Source organism: Sturnus vulgaris, chromosome 29, assembly GCF_052056855.1.
Source record: "Sturnus vulgaris isolate bStuVul1 chromosome 29, bStuVul1.hap1, whole genome shotgun sequence".
Taxonomy (NCBI): Eukaryota; Metazoa; Chordata; class Aves; order Passeriformes; family Sturnidae; genus Sturnus; species Sturnus vulgaris.
The window spans coordinates 1,804,948-1,823,758 of record NC_142271.1 but is presented as its reverse complement, the minus strand read 5'-3'; the positions used below and the strand labels follow the sequence as shown (position 1 = coordinate 1,823,758).

General features: G+C 59.2%; 2 protein-coding genes across 6 annotated transcripts; one reads left to right on the top strand and one right to left on the bottom strand.

Moving 5' to 3' along the window:
* Positions 1-49: 49 nt before the first annotated feature.
* Positions 50-8,198, bottom strand: AMPD2 (adenosine monophosphate deaminase 2). 4 transcript variants are annotated; one of them, XM_014872829.2, is made up of 18 exons: positions 8,107-8,195; positions 6,219-6,349; positions 5,586-5,716; positions 5,228-5,296; positions 4,565-4,676; positions 4,281-4,467; positions 4,053-4,194; positions 3,877-3,966; positions 3,495-3,624; positions 3,199-3,393; positions 2,896-3,027; positions 2,638-2,801; positions 2,391-2,517; positions 2,136-2,299; positions 1,926-2,046; positions 1,676-1,849; positions 1,345-1,455; positions 50-1,106 (listed from the first exon to the last, which is right to left on the bottom strand). In XM_014872829.2, the coding sequence occupies exons 2-18, from the start codon at positions 6,246-6,248 to the stop codon at positions 897-899; spliced, it is 2,289 nt and encodes a 762-aa protein (XP_014728315.1). In that variant the 5' UTR covers positions 6,249-6,349; positions 8,107-8,195; the 3' UTR covers positions 50-896. The 4 variants fall into 4 exon arrangements, with proteins under 4 accessions (XP_014728315.1, XP_088036515.1, XP_014728314.1 ...); XM_088180389.1 differs by lacking the exon at positions 8,107-8,195 and adding an exon at positions 7,918-8,039; XM_014872828.2 differs by lacking the exon at positions 5,228-5,296 and having other exon boundaries at positions 8,107-8,198.
* Positions 8,119-18,087, top strand: GNAT2 (G protein subunit alpha transducin 2). Of its 2 annotated transcripts, none has more exons than XM_088180391.1 (10): positions 8,119-8,267; positions 10,756-10,935; positions 11,776-11,818; positions 11,978-12,119; positions 12,264-12,421; positions 12,897-13,025; positions 13,246-13,375; positions 14,797-14,950; positions 15,612-15,810; positions 17,368-18,087. In XM_088180391.1, the coding sequence occupies exons 1-9, from the start codon at positions 8,168-8,170 to the stop codon at positions 15,800-15,802; spliced, it is 1,227 nt and encodes a 408-aa protein (XP_088036517.1). In that variant the 5' UTR covers positions 8,119-8,167; the 3' UTR covers positions 15,803-15,810; positions 17,368-18,087. The 2 variants fall into 2 exon arrangements, with proteins under 2 accessions (XP_088036517.1, XP_014728320.1); XM_014872834.2 differs by lacking the exon at positions 8,119-8,267 and adding an exon at positions 8,570-8,702.
* Positions 18,088-18,811: the final 724 nt, after the last annotated feature.

Here is an 18,811-nt window from a genome sequence, read left to right as displayed (position 1 = left end):
CTGCTCTGGGGCTGCGCTCCCTCCCTCTCCCCACTTCAATTTCAAAGCGTTTTACTTAAATACTTTTATTTTTCATGCTTGGTTATGGGTTTTTTTCCAAAACTTTTGTTTGTTGTTTTATAGTCGCCATTAGGTTTTCCCGGGAACGTCGGCTCCAGATGCAGATGAGTAGGACTGGGATGAGAAACTGCAGGGAGAAAGGGGGTAATGCCCCACCGGGATGGGAGAAGCCTGGTCCAGCCCGATCTGGGCCACAAACAAACATCTCCTGGGAGTGTTGGGGACAGGGACACGTAACCTGGTCCCCTTTCCCTTCATCCCTGAGGTGGTAAGGGTGAAACATTCCCCATCCCACCCCTTGCCTTCCTCCCTGTGGTGATGAGGATGGAGCATCCCCCACCAAGCACCATCCCCCTGTCCTCTGGGCCACTGTGTCCCCACCGACAGCAGAGACCTCAGGTCTGGGTTCCTTTGGTTGTCCCCACGGGTGGAAGAGCAGGCTGAGAGGGCACCGGGGTTAAAGAACATCAGGACCCGGGTGGGGCTGGGCAGGGACTCCCACACTGGCACCACACCAGCACCCAGGACTCCGGACTTGTCACTGCGTCCTCAACTTGGGAGGTAAATCCAGGACGTTGTGGCTGTGTCACTTCCTCGTGCCATCAAGCCCAGCAGGGCCCAAGCCAACAAGGAGACACCAGTTAAAAACAACAGAAAAAGACAAAAAAACCACCCATAAAATGACCAAAACAAGATGAAACGGAGAGGACTCCATCCCCTGCAGTGGCACCGGTGGCACCAGGACAGCAGCAGGAGCGGCCCCTTCCCAGGGCAGGAGGTAGAGGGTGGGGGGACGGCGGCAGAGCCCTGGGGAAGCTCAGGGGGGATCTGGGTGGTCAGTGGGTGCCAAGGGAGATGGTGAGCACGTCCTCCTCCTGGATGGGCTCCAGCTCAGCACTCTGCACTGCCTGTGTGATGAGTGTCAGCTCCTGGCACAGCGTCTCGAAGCGATAGCTCACACGGATGTCGGGAACGTTGGTCCTGCGGATGTCGTTCCCCTCTGGACCCTCCTTCAGGTAGTTGGGACCCAGCCAGTAGCTCTTCACCTGTGGGAATTGGGGGAGGGTCCCGTGGCTGCCCAGTGCTCCTGAGTGCTACCAGTGCCCATGGAGGGGGAATGGGAATGGGCAAACTGGAGATGGGAATGGGGGAATGGAGGAAAACGGGAACTGGGGAGGGGTTGGGCAAATGGGGGAATGGGGGAATTAGGAATAGGGAAATGGGGGTAAATGGGGATTAGGAATGGGCAAACTGCAGAATTGGGAATGAGGGAATGGGCCTCACCTTGTGGGAGAAGCCGCTCATAAGGACGCTGTTCCGGGCCAGCTCACACATGTCACAGGAGCTGAGCTTCCACACCTGGGTGGCAATGCTGTATTCCTCCATCAGCGGCTCCTGGGGACAGACACCCCTCAGCTCCCGCCACAGACACGCCTCAGGCACCCATCCTCACCTCTTCCCATCCCCTCCACACCATCAGCACCCTCCAGAGTCCATCATCCAGTGGCCCCATCTCACCACCAGCCACACTGCCAACCTCATCCCATCACCCAGCCCGTGCCCACCCACAGCCCCTCTCGGGGGGGTCACTGGCTGTGCCCCCCCAAATGGTCACCTTGGTGAAGTGGAACTGGAGGGGGTCATCAGTGGAGAGGGAGACCATGAGTCCCCGTGAGAGGTACTCGGGCAGGGGGTTGCGGTGGTAGCTCAGGAAGAGGCTGTTGTTGCTCAGCGGGGACATGGCAATGCCAATCTGTGCCAGGTAGTACAGGTACTGCAGCACAGGGGCCTGTGGGGCACAGCAGGGTGAGTGAGGGGGGTCCCACCACACCCCCAGCCCCCCCAGGCACCCCCTCCCCACTCACCTTGCGCAGCAACAACCCATGGGAGATGTTCTCTGAGACCATGAACCCCGACACGAGGTGATGGATTGGACCGGCCTCGCCACAGTGGGGGCGCAGGACAAAGGTGTGGAAGCCCCTCTTCCTGCAATGAGTGTTTGACTGTCACCATCACACTGTGACCTCCCCAGAACCTCCTGAGGGGCACGGGCTCCAGGCCAGGGCTGTCCTTACCGTCGGAGGTGGTTGAGCACTGTCATGTTGGCATACATGTAGTACAGGTAGTAGGAGTAGGGTGGGTTGTCCTCCTCCACCCAGTTGCCTGGCAAAGGGCTATCCAGGTTGAAGATGTGATGCTCTGGTTTGGATTCATCATCCACGCTGTCAAAGCCATCCACCTGCAGGAGAGACAGCCCCAGGGTGGGATGTCACCCCTCGCTCCTGCTGGGTTTGGGTTGGGGTGTCCCCAGGAGCAGGAGCAGCACTCACATGCTCCAGGAAGAGGTGCAGCTCTGGGTGCTGGGCTGGGTGGATCGTGGCCTCGTAGAGCGGCAAGAAGATATTCTCCAGCATCTCCTGGAAGTTGGCCAACTGCTTCTTTGTCCGGTAGATGTCACTGCAGGGAAGGGACCCCACTCAGAGCTGGCTCTCCCTCTCCCCACGCCATCGCAGCCAGCAGTGGCGTGGCCTGGGTCTCCCCATCCCAACAGAGGGTTCCTATCCCCCCTTCACTCACAAGAGCCGGGGCACTTGCACGAGCCAGCGGACGTTGTTGGAGTGGACGCGGTGGCTGACGGCCCAGCGGGCCAGCTTGTCCCACTCATCCCGGGAGCGGCCATAGATCGACAGACGCAGCTCTGCATTCTGGTACTTGCTCTCCTCCAGGTCTGCCATCACCTCCTGACGGGAAGGGACAAGTGACAACTGTCACTGCTTGGCCACCGGGAAGGGGACATGGGTTGCACAGCCACCACGAGGAGGGGAAGTGGCTCACCTTGATGATGTGGGCAAAGTACTTCCCCGAGACACGGTTGTCTGTCTTGATGAAGATCTCCCGCAGGATGGACTCCCCGATGGGGTTGTACTTGGCGTTGAACTTGTCGAAGCGGTGGAAGGTGTTGCGGTCCTGAACGTGGGACAGGTGTGACCTGGGATCCCTCAGCACCCACCCCACCCCCATCCACAGCCCCCAGCAACCCCCCATGCCCTGGGAAAACCCCCTGGAGAAGATCCCGCACCCCAACCAAGGATGGGCTGGGGGCTCTGCTCATCCCCAGGGTTTGGGAGCCTCCCATACCGCATGGACATCCAGTGTGTCCACGCTCAGGTCGTAGGCTGTGAGGTTCATGGTCTCAAACACCTCCTTGAGCGTCTGCTCCTTCCCCTTCTCCACGTGGACAATTTCATCCAGGTGCTTCTTCATTGCCCGCTTGATGAAGCGCAAGAGATGCTTCTGGTTCATGCAGGACGAGGCATGGATGTGGGTGTCCACCTGCACCAGGGGGGTGATGCTCAGTCCTGAGACCTCCAGGAACTCCCCAGTCAAGCCACGAACCCCCCAGCACCCGGGGCTAGCTCAGGATCCGCAGGTACCTTGCGGATGTTGTAGAAGTCACGGTGGGGCACCTTCTTCTGGGCTGCCAACTCCTTCATCTCATTGAGCAGCACATGCATCTGGAACTTGTTGCTCAGATACTGCAGCCGGCGGTAGCAGAAAGATTTGCTGCCCAAAACAGGGAAGAGGGGCTCAGTTTGGAGGTGAGGAAGCAGAACATCTGGCCCCAAAAGGCTGGTGTCCCCACAGATGTGGGAACATGGACTCTTGGACACAGGTGAGGGTGGATGTGGGAGCTGCACCAGCACCGTGTGCCAGAGTCACTGCCATGTCCTTGGGGCGGTCCCCGGGGCTCTGTCACACCCCCCATCATGGGTTACCCCCCAGTGTAGGACCCTCCCGTGGGACCTTTCCCCTTACATGGGCCCATTGATGATCAAAGCCATGAGGAAATTCATGTCGGCGATGAACTCCTGCAGGTCGGGATATGGCAGGTCCAGCTCCGTGCTCCTAGGGGGGACACATGTGGGGGTGACACAGACCCCCAAAAAACTCATCACCCCAATGAGTAGGACCCTCTCCCTTACAAAACTGACTTGTCAGTGATGTCCTGCTTGGTGTAGACATGCACGACACCATCCACCATCTTCAGCCCGAAGCCCAGGTCCGCCGGCATCTTCTGGGGGTCCCACATCTCATAGGGGTGCTGCTCGGCAAACGGGGGGTGCACGGGGGCATCTGCGGCCAGGAAACACCCAACATCACCCCAAAAGCTCCTCCAGCGCTCCAGCCCAGTGCTGAGACGCCCCCCACACCGTGCTCACCAGCGGCCACGGGGGTCTCGGGCACCTCCTCGTAGCCGTGGGTCTCCAGGGGCTTCTCGGAGAGCTCCTGCAGGTACCGGGCCGTGGTCTTGCAGAAGCTCTGCAGGGACAGCCCCATGTACTTCTCCCGCACAAACAGCGCCTTCACCACGCTCTTGGCTGCATCCAGCAGGTCAGTGAAGGGCACCTGGAGAGGGGACACCAAACAAAAACCACCCCCCAAGCTGCGGTTGGCAGCCTGGAGACCTTTGGCTGGGTTCCAGGGGGGTCAGGGGGAGGCTCACCCCACATTTCTCCTCCCCAGAGATGGTGACCCGCTGGAATTCTCGCTCCAACAGTGCCTCCCGCTCCTTGGGGACATGATCCACCAGGCTGTCATTGTGCTCCTTGAAGAGCCTGTAGGTACAGACGCGGCCAATGGGACAATGACAGGTCTTCCCTATTCCCATGTACCCCAAGAGCAGCATGAGCCCCACCTGGGGCTGGCAGGATGGTGACGTTGTCCCCAGGGACGCCACCACAAGGTTGTGGCAGCTGTGCCACCTGCGTCCTCTTTGGTGGTGGCATCGTCCCCCTTCCCAAAACACATCCCCCAGCCCTGATGAGCACAATGAAAAGTGAGGGGGAGAGAGGGGGCACAAAGAACAAAAAAAACTCATGACAGAGACAACTCCCAAGCGGAGACAGGAGGGAGGGCGACACACAGCGTCAGATCCCCCATCCAGGGGAAGACAGGGCCAGGACAGGGGTCCTGTGCCAGCAGCAGAGCTGGGACCCCCAGCTCACCCCAACCCCCTCCCCAGGTGCATTGACTCCTTCAGTGTCAGCGAGAGTGGCTGGGAGGGACCTCTTGGCTCCATGCTTGGGTGTGCTGGGTCAGAGCGGGGCCAGGTGGGTCCCCGATCCCCCCCGTGGCCCCGGCCGGTGACACCGAGCCGGACACTCACTGTAAGTCCGCAGCACTGTCAATTTTCAGGAAGTCCTGTTTGGCTCTGAGCAAAATGTCGGGCTCAAGTCTGGGGACAAGGAGGCGGCGGTGGAGGGGGAGGGGACAGCCGGGGGGACGAGGGGGAGAGAAATGGGAGGGCCGGGGAGAGAAAACACCCCGTTAATGCCGAAACAACAGAAACCAGACAGAAACCAGCCAAAAACTCACTGCAAAGGGGACACCAAGTGCGACACCCACGGGAGAGGGGACACAGAGCTGGCACAGAGACAGCTTCTTGTGGCAGGGAGGTGGCCTGGCCCCGTGCAGGGCTCTCTTCCAGCGATTTGGGGGGATATGGGGGAACCCCCCAGGCTTACTTGACGTCCTGGCTGATCTGGCGCTCCAGGCGCTGGCGCCGCTCCTCCAGCTGCTCGATGGGGCTCTCCTCTGGGAACTCATACGGAGCTGTCCTCATCTCGTTCTCAGCCAGCGAGCGGCAAAACAGCTCCTGCCCAGAGCAGCCCTGCCATGAGCTGTGCCCAGAGCAGCCCTGCCATGAGCTTTGGCCAGAGCAGCCCTGCCAGGAACTGTGCCCAGAGCAGCCCTGCCATGAGCTGTGCCCAGAGCAGCCCTGCCATGAGCTTTGGCCAGAGCAGCCCTGCCAGGAGATGGGTACAGCCTCAGCCCTGCCATGAGCTATGCCCAGAGCAGCCCTGCCATGAGCTTTGGCCAGAGCAGCCCTGCCATGAGCTTTGCCCAGAGCAGCCCTGCCCAGAGCTATGCCCAGAGCAGCCCTGCCAGGAACTGGGTGCAGCCTCAGCCCTGCCAGGAGCTGTGCCTAGCCTCAACTCCCTGGGTTGGGAGACAAAGGCTCACAGGGATTCCCAGACTCAGAGCTAAAAAAGTGGGAAGGGAGGAGGGTTTGGGGAGGATAGGAGTGGGAAGGATGGATGGAAGACCCAACATACACTCACCCCCCAGACCTGGTGAACTTGGTGCCCCAGACCCACCTCAGCAATCTCCTTGTATTTGCCATCCATGGAAGTGCGCAGATCCACTGGGAAATGCTTCAGGCAATGGGGGGTCCCGGGTAGGGACCAGGCTGACTGCAGGGGTCGGGCCCCTGGCCCCCCCCGCAGCTCTGCAAGGAGTAGGACAACATCAGCTGGGGGTGTCTGGACCCCCACCCAGGCAGGAAGGGGTTAATTAGCCCCTCCACAGCTCCCCCACCCCACCATGGAACTGGGATGCTCTTCCCAATGGGAGTGATGGGGAAACTGAGGCAGTTCAAGGGCAAGAGGGACCCCCCTCCCTAATCCCCCTCGGGCACTGGGAGGGCTGGCTGTCACGAGCGAATGAGGGGCTCAGGGCTGGGCTGCAGGACCCTCATGGCATGGGAGGCACAACACTGGAGTCCACTCCCCCTGGCACTGCTGCCTCCCTGCCCCCCATCCCATCCTTTCCATCACAGGGGGGCAAATCCCACACTGGGAGGGAGGGGAGGCAACATCGTCCCCATTGCCCCGTGCCCCCAGAGCACGCCCTGCTCCCATCAGCACTGGGGCCATCGGGCTGGGGGATGCCCAGTGCCACCCCCACCCCCCAATGCCAACACCCTCCTCTGCAACCCCAAACCCAGCACAGACCTGACTGAGGGGACACTGGAAATCAGGCCCTACTGGTTAAACTGGGTCCACCAGTAAGAGCCCCTCCACCCAGCATAGCTCGGGGAAGATCCAGGTCTCCTGACCCCCATTTGCTCCCTGCATCACCCCAACGGGAATGGGAGGGGCTGGGCTGGTGTCACCCAGGGCAGGGATGGCGCTGGTGTCATCGGGATGTGCTGGTGGTGCCTCTCCTGGCCCTGTGCCCCCGGGACATATCCTGTGCCACCCACATGTGACAGGTGGCAGCGCTGCTGGCCCTCCAACACCACCACAAGGGTGCCAGACTCATGACAACCCCAAGGTGCCACCTCGCCCCCCCTATCCCACCATCCAGGACACCCTGTGCCACCCACCCAGGGCACATGTGAGTCACCAGAGTCAGGAGCAGCCCCGGTGACGCCCCTAGACCCCCACAGAAGTGCCAGCCAGGTGACAACCCCGAAGTGGCACCTCACCCAGCATGTCACCATCATCAATCACCCCAGAGTGCCACCATCACCCTGTGCCACCACCATCACCCTGTGCTACCGCCACCATTTGCCACCCACCCGGAACACACGTGTGCCACCCACGTGTGGGAGCAGCCCCAGTGACACCCCGAGACCCTCTCTCACCGGTGCCAGCCAGCTGCCAGCCACAAAGTGCCACCTTGCCCACCCCGAGCCAGCAGCCCGCCCCGTGCCACCCGAGATCGGCCCCTGCAGAGCCCCCGGCCCCTCCACACCGGCCCCCGCATCCCCCAGCGCTCCCCCTCCTTCCTCCTCCTCCTCCTCCTCTTCCTCCGCTCTCACTGCGCCACCGAGGCGCTGACGGGGGGGGACACACAGGACCCCCCAAGGCCGCTGCCACCCTCCCGCTGCCGGGACATGGCGCAGGGCTCCCCTCCCACCAAAAACCCTCTAAGCACCTACGTGGCATTTCCCACCCCCGCCAAAACTGATCCCCCCTCTGGCAGCATCGCGTCCCCCCCGCGCTGGGCGTGACCTGGGAGTCCCCGTGGCTGTCGGGAGGGTGGGGGGTACTGGGGGGGGGGAGGTCTCACCTGCGGGGCTGGGGGTCTGCAGGCTACCCCGCTTCTTGAAGGGACACTTGGCCGGGGGGACAGAGGACATGGCGGCTCCGGGGGGGTCGGGGAGGGGCGGAGGGGTGGATGCTGATGGTGATGATGGTGATGGTGGTGGTGATGATGATGGGGGCGGGCGGTGGTGGGGGGCTCCCGGGGGACTCTTACGGCGGCGGGGCCGCAGCGGCCGCTCCCTCCCCTGGTTGATGATTGATGCAGGAACCCGGGAATGGACCAAAGTCCCCGGCGGGGCCCGGCCGGAAACCGGGACGAGGAAGAGGATGGGGCGGGCGGAGGATGTGGCGAGGAGGAGGAGGAGGAGGAAGGAGGTGGCTGCGGCGCTGAAGGGTGGGGGGGGGGCAAGACGCGGGATGGAGCTGTGAGCTACGGGGGTGCGGGGCTGGGACACCCCCGGGACAGCCGTGATCCCCCTCACGGACAGCCCTGAACCAGCCCCCCCACCCCGGACAAACGTGACACCCCCCGGAGGAGCGCCCTGTACCCGTGTGGGCTCAGCCGTGATCCCCGGACAGCTGTGACACCCCCGGGATGGACGGGACACCCGGGACAGCTGTGACACCCCCGGGATGGATGTGTACCCCCTCGCCCCGCACAGCCGTGACAGCCACCCGCAGGCAGCTCCGTACCTCCGTGGGAGCACCCGTGACACCCCCAGACAGTCTGGGACCCCCCGGGACAGCCCTAAGCCCCTCCTCGGGGACAGTCATCCCCCGGCTTCAGCCCTAATGTCCCCCCACAAGCAGGTATCGTACCCCGCGAGAGAAGGGATTGGATCCCCAAAGTGACAGCGATGCTTCCAAAATAGGGTCATTCCCCACCCCCCTGGGTGGACATGATGCCCCCTCAATATGGACACTGCCCATTCCCGAACAGGCATTGGTCCCCAAAAACACAGGGTGTCATTCTTCCCCATCCAGAGACTGGCCCCGTCCCAGTGGGACTCCGTGTGCCCCCCCGACGGGCACCGTCACCCCCAGGATGGGCATCCCCCTCCCCAGGGCTGGCGCCGCACCCCCGACACAGACAGTCCCGCCCCCGTTTAACACTGTACCCCCAAAGGCACCGCGTACCCCCGAAATCAGCGAATACCCCCCAAAATGGGGCATCACCTCCTCCACGACGATGATTCCCCCCTGCCGCACCCCAAAAGAAGGACTCCCACCCTGTCACCAGCACTCCCCCTGCTCAGACCCTGCTGCCCTGAGCTCCCCTAGGAACGTCCCCATGGAGCCCCTGCCCCTCCAAGTCCCCCAACTCACCCCCCAGCCAAACTGGGGGCCACCCAGAAGCAGAGCCCGGCTGCAGGGGTGCCACCTTTGCCCTTGCCTCCGTCTCCCCATGTCCCTACCTGGGCCGGGGCTCCCGGTGCCGGGGTGGCTCTGGGTGGCTGTCGGGCTGTGTCCCCTCCGAGCGCCCCGAGTGTCCCCTAATCTGCCACTGGCGCGGGGGGATATTTTTAGTAGCTGTTAGAGCGGAGGGAATGTCACCCACCCCCCCCTTTCTGTGCCCCCCACCCCTTGTCGAGGGGGTGAAGGGACAGCGAAGTGACACCACCCACCAGGGCCACCGCTATGCCAGGCTGGGAGGGCACAACAGCCACGTGGGACAGCGGGGACCCCCAGCCTGAGTCATGTCCCCTGCCCAGCACTGTCCGCACACTGCGGGGAAGGGGGGGTGGCGTCTGGTATTTTAATTGGACCCCCCTCATTAGCGCCGAGTTCATTAGTGGCTCAGAAAGAGCTTTGTGTCCGCGGGGATAGCGGGAACAGAGTGTCCCCAAGCAGCGGTGCTGGCAGGACATGCGCCCGGTGGGACGTGGGGACACCGGTGCGGCGACATGGAGCCCCCGGTGGCCCTGTGAAGTGCAGGGATTTGGGGCACCTTAAAGCCAAACATCGGGGACCTGCAGCAGTTCTGGGAGTCCCAAAGCCCATCCCGGGGCGGGGGGCTCCCCCTGCAGTGCCCACCTGAAACCAGCCTCGTAGGAGAAAGGGGGAGGCACCCACCTGTCCTCCAGGTTTTGGGGGGGCTGCTGGGCTGGGGGATGGGCTGGGAGGAGGAGGAGGAGGAGGAGGAGGAAGGCTGAGCCACGATCCCATTAAAGAGCTTAGGCAGCGGGAGGGCGGCGCCCAGCGGGGCAGGATTAGGGGGCCTCGTTACCCACCCCCGGGGGTAATTAGCTCCTTTTCCCTGCAGGAGGAATCCCCCAGTGCCACCGTCCCCTGCCATCACCCCCCTGCCACCACCCTGTCCCCCTGTCACCACCCAGTCCCCTGCCACCGCTCCGGAGCACCCAGGGGCAGGGGACACACACAACCAGGTGCTGATCCTATCCTCAGTGGTTCCCCAAAAGTGGGATCACAGCCCACAGACAGAAGGGAGCCCCAAAATGATCCCGTTCCCAAGTCACCTCAGGGGACCAATCCCCACGGGCAGGGGGTGTCACGCTGATGCCCCCCCTTATGTAAAGCCCCCTGCCCACCTCCCTGAGATGCTCCGTCTTTTTTTTTTCTCCCTGAGCCCTAATCTTTGCCATCTTGGGCTAATTGGATTTCCTGGGTCACATGGCAAGATAAAAAGTCCCCAAATCCCACGGTCAAAAAAAATCAGGTTATCCATGGGGAATTAAGGGAGAGAGCGGGGGGCAGCCAGCAGCGAGGACCCACCAAAGAGTGCTGCCAGCTTGGGGCACCCCAACATCAGGGTGTGGGGTACCTGCCTCGTCTTTTTTGAAATTTCTGCTTCATCCTCTTGTGCCCACCTCGTCTCCGAGGTGTGCCTGTTATCTCTTTGAAGAGCTGGAAAAGCCTGGGGACCTAGACGAGATTGTGGAGTTATTGGAGGAGGAGAACGAAGCCATGGGGAGCGGGGCCAGTGCTGAGGACAAGGAGATGGCCAAGAGGTCCAAGGAGCTGGAGAAGAAGCTCCAGGAGGATGCGGATAAGGAGGCCAAGACGGTCAAGTTGCTGCTGCTTGGTAAGGCTGGAGGGAATGTCCCCTGGAGATGTCCCTGTGTTTCCACCCCATTGAGGCTGAGGGGATGTGGGGATGGGGAGGGGGACAGGGAACCCATGACCCCCTGGGCTCCTCCTGCCCTGTCCCTGGTACCCCTCGGACAAGCTGCCATCAGCCTGGAGAGGATGTCTCACCACCAGGACGTCCCCAGGGTTATCCCTGGGAATGGCTAGAGGTGACATTGGCTCTTGGGGATGGCAGGCACGAAGGGGACAGTAGGGAGATGGGGGAAAGGGACCAAGATACTGGGTCCCACCGAGGATGTGCCACATCTCAGGGGGGTCAGCGAGAGCCTCGGGAGCTCCTGCCACCAGCACCCCAAAACCTGCAGGAACCATCTCTTTGGGGGTCCCACCACACCCCACGGGGCAAGGGGGTGACCCTGTGGGGCAGGGAGGTGACTCTCTGGGGCAGCAGCCAGCAGTGGGGCCTTATCCAGGTGGGGGGGCTGGGGTCAAGGCGATTAACACCCTAATTCTAAGCAGCTTCCTGTGCTGCCCTAAGCAGCTTAGGGCCCCAAAGGCATCGCTGGGCACTGCCCACGGCGGGCGGGAGGTGTGGGACCTGGGGCACCTGCACCCAGGAGGTTCCCACCACCCTGGGGGTCCCAGAGCTGTGGTCCCACACAGGGTGCAAGGGGTGACAGGAGTGTGGGGACGATGGTGGTGGTGTGAAGAGGCCAGGCTGGGGTGTCTAGGCAGGGGATGGGTGAGGGACAGTGGCTTTGGTCCCCATGAGGTGCCCTTCACTGTGGCATCAGGCCCTGATGGGCACTAAGGTGTCACTCCCACCCTTTTCCAGGGGCTGGAGAGTCAGGGAAGAGCACCATCGTGAAGCAAATGAAGTGAGTATGGCCTGAGCCAGACTGGGGAGGGGGAAGCCACCAGGATGGGCCACCAGCTCCTGGACACGGGGTGGCTGGACCCCCAGTCACCCCCCATGTCACCTGGTGGTGCCCAGAGGGGATGTCCTGGCTTGGCGCTGAGGCCACTGTGCCTGCCAGGATCATCCACCAGGACGGTTACACAGAGGAGGAGTGCATGGAGTTCAAGTCCATCATCTATGGGAACATCCTCCAGTCCATCCTGGCCATCATCCGCGCCATGTCCACGCTGGGCATCGACTATGCCGAGTCCTCCTGTGCGGTCAGTCGGGGAGGGAGGTGTCCCTGTCCCCCCAAACCCCATGACGTGGGGCCAGGGCAGCCCCATGTTGTCCCACCAGTCCTGAGAGCGCTTTGGGGGGGACAGGGGCCACGGGAGGGTTGGTGACGAAGGTCCCTCTCGCAGGATGAAGGCCGGCTGCTCTTCAACCTGGCTGACTCCATCGAGGAGGGCACGATGCCCCCCGAGCTGGTCACCTGCATCAAGAAGCTGTGGAAGGATGGGGGGGTTCAGGCGTGTTTTGACCGTGCTGCCGAGTATCAGCTCAACGACTCAGCTGCGTAGTGAGTGGGGAATGGCGGGCACAACAGGGACTGCCCCTGGCAGCTCATGGCTGCTTCTAACCCAGCCTGGCAACATCCATCTCCTCCCTGCTCCTGGGAATACCCCGAGCCTGCCGTTCTTCATCCCATCATCAATCCTACCAGTACCATTCCCCAGTCCCACCAGTGTCATCCTCCATCACACCAGCCCCATCCTCCACCCCACTGCTGCTGTCTTCCATTCCATCAGTGCTGTCCTGCATCCTCCATCCAGCTGGTGCCATCCTCCATCCCACCGGTGCCAGCCCCATCCCATGTGCCGCTGACCTGCAGCCCCACCACCCTTGATGTCCCTCAGCTCCCCCAGGGATGTCACTGCCCTGGAGTCCCAGTGTTTGGCAGAGCTTAGCCCCACAACCATCCCCAAAAATCCGGGGGAAGGGGGAGACGTGGGCCACCCCTTGGCAGCAGGTCACATCCCTTCCTGTCCCCTCAGTTACCTGAACCAGCTGGACAGGATCACAGCCCCCAACTACCTCCCCAACGAGCAGGATGTGCTGCGATCCCGAGTGAAGACCACAGGGATCATCGAGACCAAGTTCTCGGTCAAAGACCTGAATTTCAGGTTTGTGGGAGCCTCCCCCACCTCCATGACCACTCCTCCACGATCCCCCAGAGCTATGGTGGGGAGGGATTTTGGGATGACCCTGAGGGGACTCAAGGGACCACCAATGCCCTGCCATGGACAGTAATTCCTGTCCCCCCAAGGATGGGGACACTGGGACTGTCACAGGGGGGGTGTCAGGACCAGGTGTGTGTGTCCCTCATCCTTGTCCCCTCCCCAGGATGTTCGATGTGGGAGGGCAGCGCTCAGAGAGGAAGAAGTGGATCCACTGCTTCGAGGGCGTGACCTGCATCATCTTCTGCGGGGCCCTGAGCGCCTATGACATGGTGCTGGTGGAGGATGACGAAGTGGTGGGTTGGGGTCCTGGAGGCACTGGGAGCCAAGGGGGACAGGAACAGGGAGCTCTGAGGGGGCTCTGAGGAGGGAGGAACAACACTGCACTGTCAGATGCTCTGGGTGATCCAGGAAAGGTGTGGGAGATGCAGATGGAGCTGGTTCCCACCCAGTTGCAGCCAGTAAAGGTGTTTGCACTTCCTTGTGGGCCATGAATCCATGGGTCTGCCTACAAGGAAACCCCCAAGTGCTCCTGAGCAGATCCTGAGAGCCACTGGAGAATGGCCATAGAGCCAGTCAACTGGAACAAAGCCAAAGGGAAGGGCAAGAAGACCCAGGAACCCACTGGGATAAAGGAAAATCGGGTCCTGAGGCACCTTGTGCCTCACTGTGCCCTCGGAGGTGAACAGAGGGGGTAGGGAGGGGCAGCTCCCACCCTCCCAGTCTGGGGGCACAAGGACATGATCCAAGTGTGTCCAGTGAAGGATGCACCAGCAGAGCCCTGGGAAAGCAGCTCGGAGGGAACAGGCGCAGACAGGAGGAACATGGAAGCTCCATAATGGGTTTTTCTTTCAAGAAGAGATAAGGGGTGAACACAAGAAGAGCAGGAGCGGCTTCTTCCCTGGCATCTCCTCCAGGTCCCATGGCTGCTCCTTGGGATCCAAATACCTTCTCCTAAAGCTGGATGAGGGTTGGAATCTGCCATCCCTGGGCCCTGCCATGGCCAAGCAGGAGCTTGCAGCCTTTTCTCAGACACGTGCAGGAGAGCATCCTTCCCATGGGAGCCCTTGGGAGAGGCTGCAATCCTCACCCAGCACTGGACAGGGCAGGATTTGGGCAGAGCCAGTGCTCTGCATACAGAAAAGTTGCTGTGATGGGAAGGTGGATGAGGGAAACCATCCCTGGAGAACCCACCTACTGCCCACAAAGATGGAGGATCCCCATTATTTCAAGAAAAACCCCCCACTGGACTTGGCTCTGCCTAGATGGATCCTCATCCCCTCAGGATGACCCAGCAGCAAACTAACAACTCAACATCTGCTCTGAAACTGGAGTTTTCCTTTTCTCAGCTCCTTCCTGAAGCTGTGGATAACAGCCAGAAGCTATGGTCCAACACGAGCATCCCCCTGGTGATTGGAATGGTGCTCACTGAGCACCTTCCTTGCAGGCTGCAAGGTTCCCATGGATAATTTTCCCAGTAAAATCACCACAATCCTTCATTTCTGACAATCCCAGGAAGGACTGGAACCACTGCCTACCCTGACCATCAGCTGGATTTATCTGTGATTTTGGGTGGGCAGGAGGGACTGGGGAGGGAACAGGACCAGCTGCTGCTGCAGCAAACCGGGAAAAGCTTTTTTCTTGGGAATGGGGGCTTGGGTGTGGGCTGCAGTGGCCCAAAGGGGGCGCGAATCCATGACCATCCACTTCCCTGCAGAACCGGATGCATGAATCCCTGCACCTATTTAACAGTATATGCAACCACAAATTCTTTGCTGCCACCTCCATCATCCTCTTCCTCAACAAGAAAGACCTTTTTGAGGAAAAGATCAAGAAAGTCCATCTCAGCATCTGCTTCCCCGAGTATGACGGTGAGTCCAGACCCTTCTCAGCCTTACCCCTCCTCATCAAGACCCCCCAAACCAGGGCCAAGCAGTTCTGTGGTCTCAGCAAAGACACAGCAACTCAGTTTTGGGATGTGTTGTGATAGGGCTGAGGAAGGGGAGATGGGGATGATGAGAACTGGCTCTATCCCACAAAAAGGCTGGGGAAGGGGATGAGGAGGATCAGAGCTGGTTTTATCCCAAAAAAGGGCTGGGAAGGGGATGAGGAAGATCAGAGCTGGTTTTATCCCAAAAAAAAGGCTGGGAAGGGGATGAGGAAGATCAGAGCTGGTTTTATCCCAAAAAAAAGGCTGGGAAGGGGATGAGGAAGATCAGAGCTGGTTTTATCCCAAAAAAAAGGCTGGGAAGGGGATGAGGAAGATCAGAGCTGGTTTTATCCCAAAAAAAGGCTGGGAAGGGGATGAGGATGAGCAGAACCAGCTCCATCCTGCTCTGTGGGGTGGTGAATCAAATCCTGGGAAGCTGGAGCTGAGGAGAGGACAGATGTGGCTTCAGGAAGACATCTGGAAGAATAGAAATGGAGTAAAAAGGAGTTTTGTGCTACACATGGTCAGCACTCCACCCTTTTCCTCTTCCTCTGACGCCCGCCCCCATGGGAGCAGCTCGGCAGCATTCCCTCCCTCCACAGGTCCAAACACGTTTGAGGATGCAGGGAATTACATCAAGACCCAGTTCCTGGACCTCAACATGAGGAAGGACGTGAAGGAGATCTACAGCCACATGACCTGTGCCACAGACACGCAGAACGTCAAGTTCGTCTTCGACGCCGTCACAGACGTGATCATCAAAGAGAACCTCAAGGACTGCGGCCTCTTCTGAGCACCCAGGTATGGGAGAGAGACTGGAGCCAGAAAACTGGGAGAGGACAGGGGAGGAGGGTGGTCAGAGCTGGCTCCATCCCAAAAAGGGCTGGGAAAGGGAAGGGGGATGTAGAGAAGGATGATCAGTATTGGCTCCATCCCAAAAAGGGCTGGGAAAGGGGAGAAGGATAAAGATGATGCGAGCTGGATCCTTCTGGAAAAAGGGCTGGGGAAGGGGACTGCCATGAGAATAATCAGAGTTGGCTCCATCCCAGAAAAAACTGGGGAAGGAGAGGGAGGTGAGGAAGAGCAGAGCCAGTTCCATCCCAGAAAAGGGCTGGGGAAGGGGTAAAGCTGATTAGAGTTGGCTCCAGCCAAAAAAAGGGTTGGGGAAGGGGAAGGATATGCAAATGATCAAACCTGGATACCTCCCTTAAAGGGCTGGGAAAGGAGGAGAGGGATGAAAAAGAGCAGCGTTGGCTCCATCCCCAAAAAAGGGGAAGAAGGAAAAGGAGGAGGATGATCACAACCAGCTCCATCCCCAAAATTAAGGGCTGGGGTAGGGGATAAGGACAATCAGAACCAGCTCCATCCCCAAAATTAAGGGCTGGGGTAGGGAGAAGGGGATGAAGAAAAGCAGAACCAGCTGCATCCCCCCAAAAAAAGTCTTGGGGAAGGGGCTGAAGATAAGGATGAACAGAGTTAGTGCCATCCCAAAACAAAAGAGCTGGGGATGAGGATTAGGATGAACAGAGCTGGCCCCTTCCCCAACAAAGGGCTGGGAGGGGGACAAGGATGATCAGAGCTGGCTCCATCCTGCTTTGTGGGGTGGTGGGATGTAGGTCCCCCTGGTTTTCCCATCAAGTCCTGGAAATCTTAGGAGTAGGGGAAGGGAGGATGGACTGGGAGCAGTGGGGAGGGGGAAGTGCAGGGTCCCATTAGCCCAGGGACGTGGTCACATCCCTGTGCTGAGCTCCCATGGGATTCAGTCCCATCCCACAGTGGGGTGGGCTCAGACTGACAATCCCCACCCTTGCACATGGAGTGATGAAAAGAGATTCCCAAATCCTCTAACCTGAGCTAAAGGGAATAATTTTATTCCTCTCCTGTTGCAATTCCACATGCCCAGCCTCAGTGGACTCTGCTGCTCCCAGCCTTTTAGCTCATCCTAAAACTTTAATTAGGGTTTATCACCCTAATTCTTGCACTAATTCTGAGCACCAGCAGGAATTCCATCCTTTCTCCTCCCTTTCCAAGCAGCTCCCAGCCACTGGCTCTGGCACTTTGCTTTTCAGGGAATCTCTGGTGCTTCCCTTATCCTTGAATATTAACAAAAAAGCAGGAAAAAGCTAAAAAAAGAAACCAAAACAACCAAAAAAAATCCTCAAGTACGTTCCTTGCAGGCAGGAGGCACCAGAAGGTGGCACCTGGAAAAGGGGGAGGTGTGGGGGGGGATGCTCCATCCTGGGATGAGGTGACACATCACTGAACCTCACCTGAGTTTTTCCCTTGTTTCCATAAAATTGCTCCTCTAAGCCCTCCCCTGGGTGTGTTTAACTCCCTGTTCTCTCTCCTCCCTCCCAGAAGAAGAAAACATTCCCGTTTCACCGTTCTGCTGAGCAGAGCCAAAGGAAGAACCAACCCCCACCACACGTCACTCGCTCCCACTTTTTCTATGACCTGCCCAAATCCACCTCCTTCCAAACCCAAACTAGGAAGGGGCTGAAGCTCAACTTCCTGCTCCCTTTCATGGCCATTTCCTCTTTTTTTTTTCCAAGGAAGAACCCCTGTTCTCAGCGTTTTACAGGAGGTTTGACACCACAGAGCACAGCCAGGAATAGGAATATGGAGGGAATTTGGGAGGTAGGATAGACATTGCCCCCTTGCCCATCCCTCTGCAGCCCATTCCTGCCCTTGGATTGAAGCTGGATTAATCCAGGATGGAATTTCTAGGGAAGGTGGAGGCTTCATTACCTCTGAGTCACTCCTGGGAACCAACTCAGCCCTTGGGCAGGACAAATCAGGGCTTTGTGGGGTTGTTTTGGGCCCTAAATGGAGGGAATTTCTCTGGTGGGAGGGACTGGGGAAGGGAATCCCAACTCTAGCCTAGGAATGGGCTGGATAAAGAGGAAATGGTTACTTGAAAGATTTTCATTCTGCTACTTAGAGCTGCATTTGCTCTGTCTGTTTGTAAATAATCCATAGATGAGCCCTGTATCCATCCTCTCCCTGTCTCCTGCAGAGATCTCCCATCCAGCTTCATTTAACTGTAGGAAAACACAATAAAGGAATATGCATGACGTGGATCTTGTTCTTTTCTTCCACTCTGCTCTATTCCTGTATCCCAGAGCCTGGATCAAGGGATATTTCACCTGCTTTGCATCCATTCTGGGGGTGTATGGATCTCTGGATCTCACCTGGATCACCCTATGGCTACTGCTGGGCTCCTGGGAGGGTGGGATGGGGGTCACCATCCCAAAAAACTTCCTGGGCAGCACCCCTGCATGAGATGAAGCTCCTGGATGAGTTTAAAGGATGAGTTATCCCATGTAGGATGGCTGGAATGGAATTGTCAAGCATACACAGCTCCAGACAGCTTGGAAAAGATTCCAGAACAGGGAATCTCCCTCAGGGCTCCCCCTGCCAGCAGGCACGAGCCTCCCTGAGGAATTTATCTTTGATTTCTAAGCAAGTGTTCTCAGAACAGTCCCACCTCCATCCCAGAAGTGCCCAGGGCAGAATTCCCATGGGGGGTCACAGCAGCCAGTGAGATTTGGGCCATAAATAAGCAGTAATTATCCACCTGCCAATAATCCCATGGGCAAGGGGATTCCTGGCATGTTCCAATTGTGCCAGCACAACTCAATTGTTTGAGAGCAGCACAGCACCAACAGTGGTGATAAAGCACGAGGAACCTCCCTGTCCAGATAATTCCACCCAGTTCCCATCAAAGCTCTTCCTTTCCTTCTCCAGCAAAGCACAAAAGCTGGGAACACTCCTGGAAAAAGGAAGAATAAAGTGGAGAAAA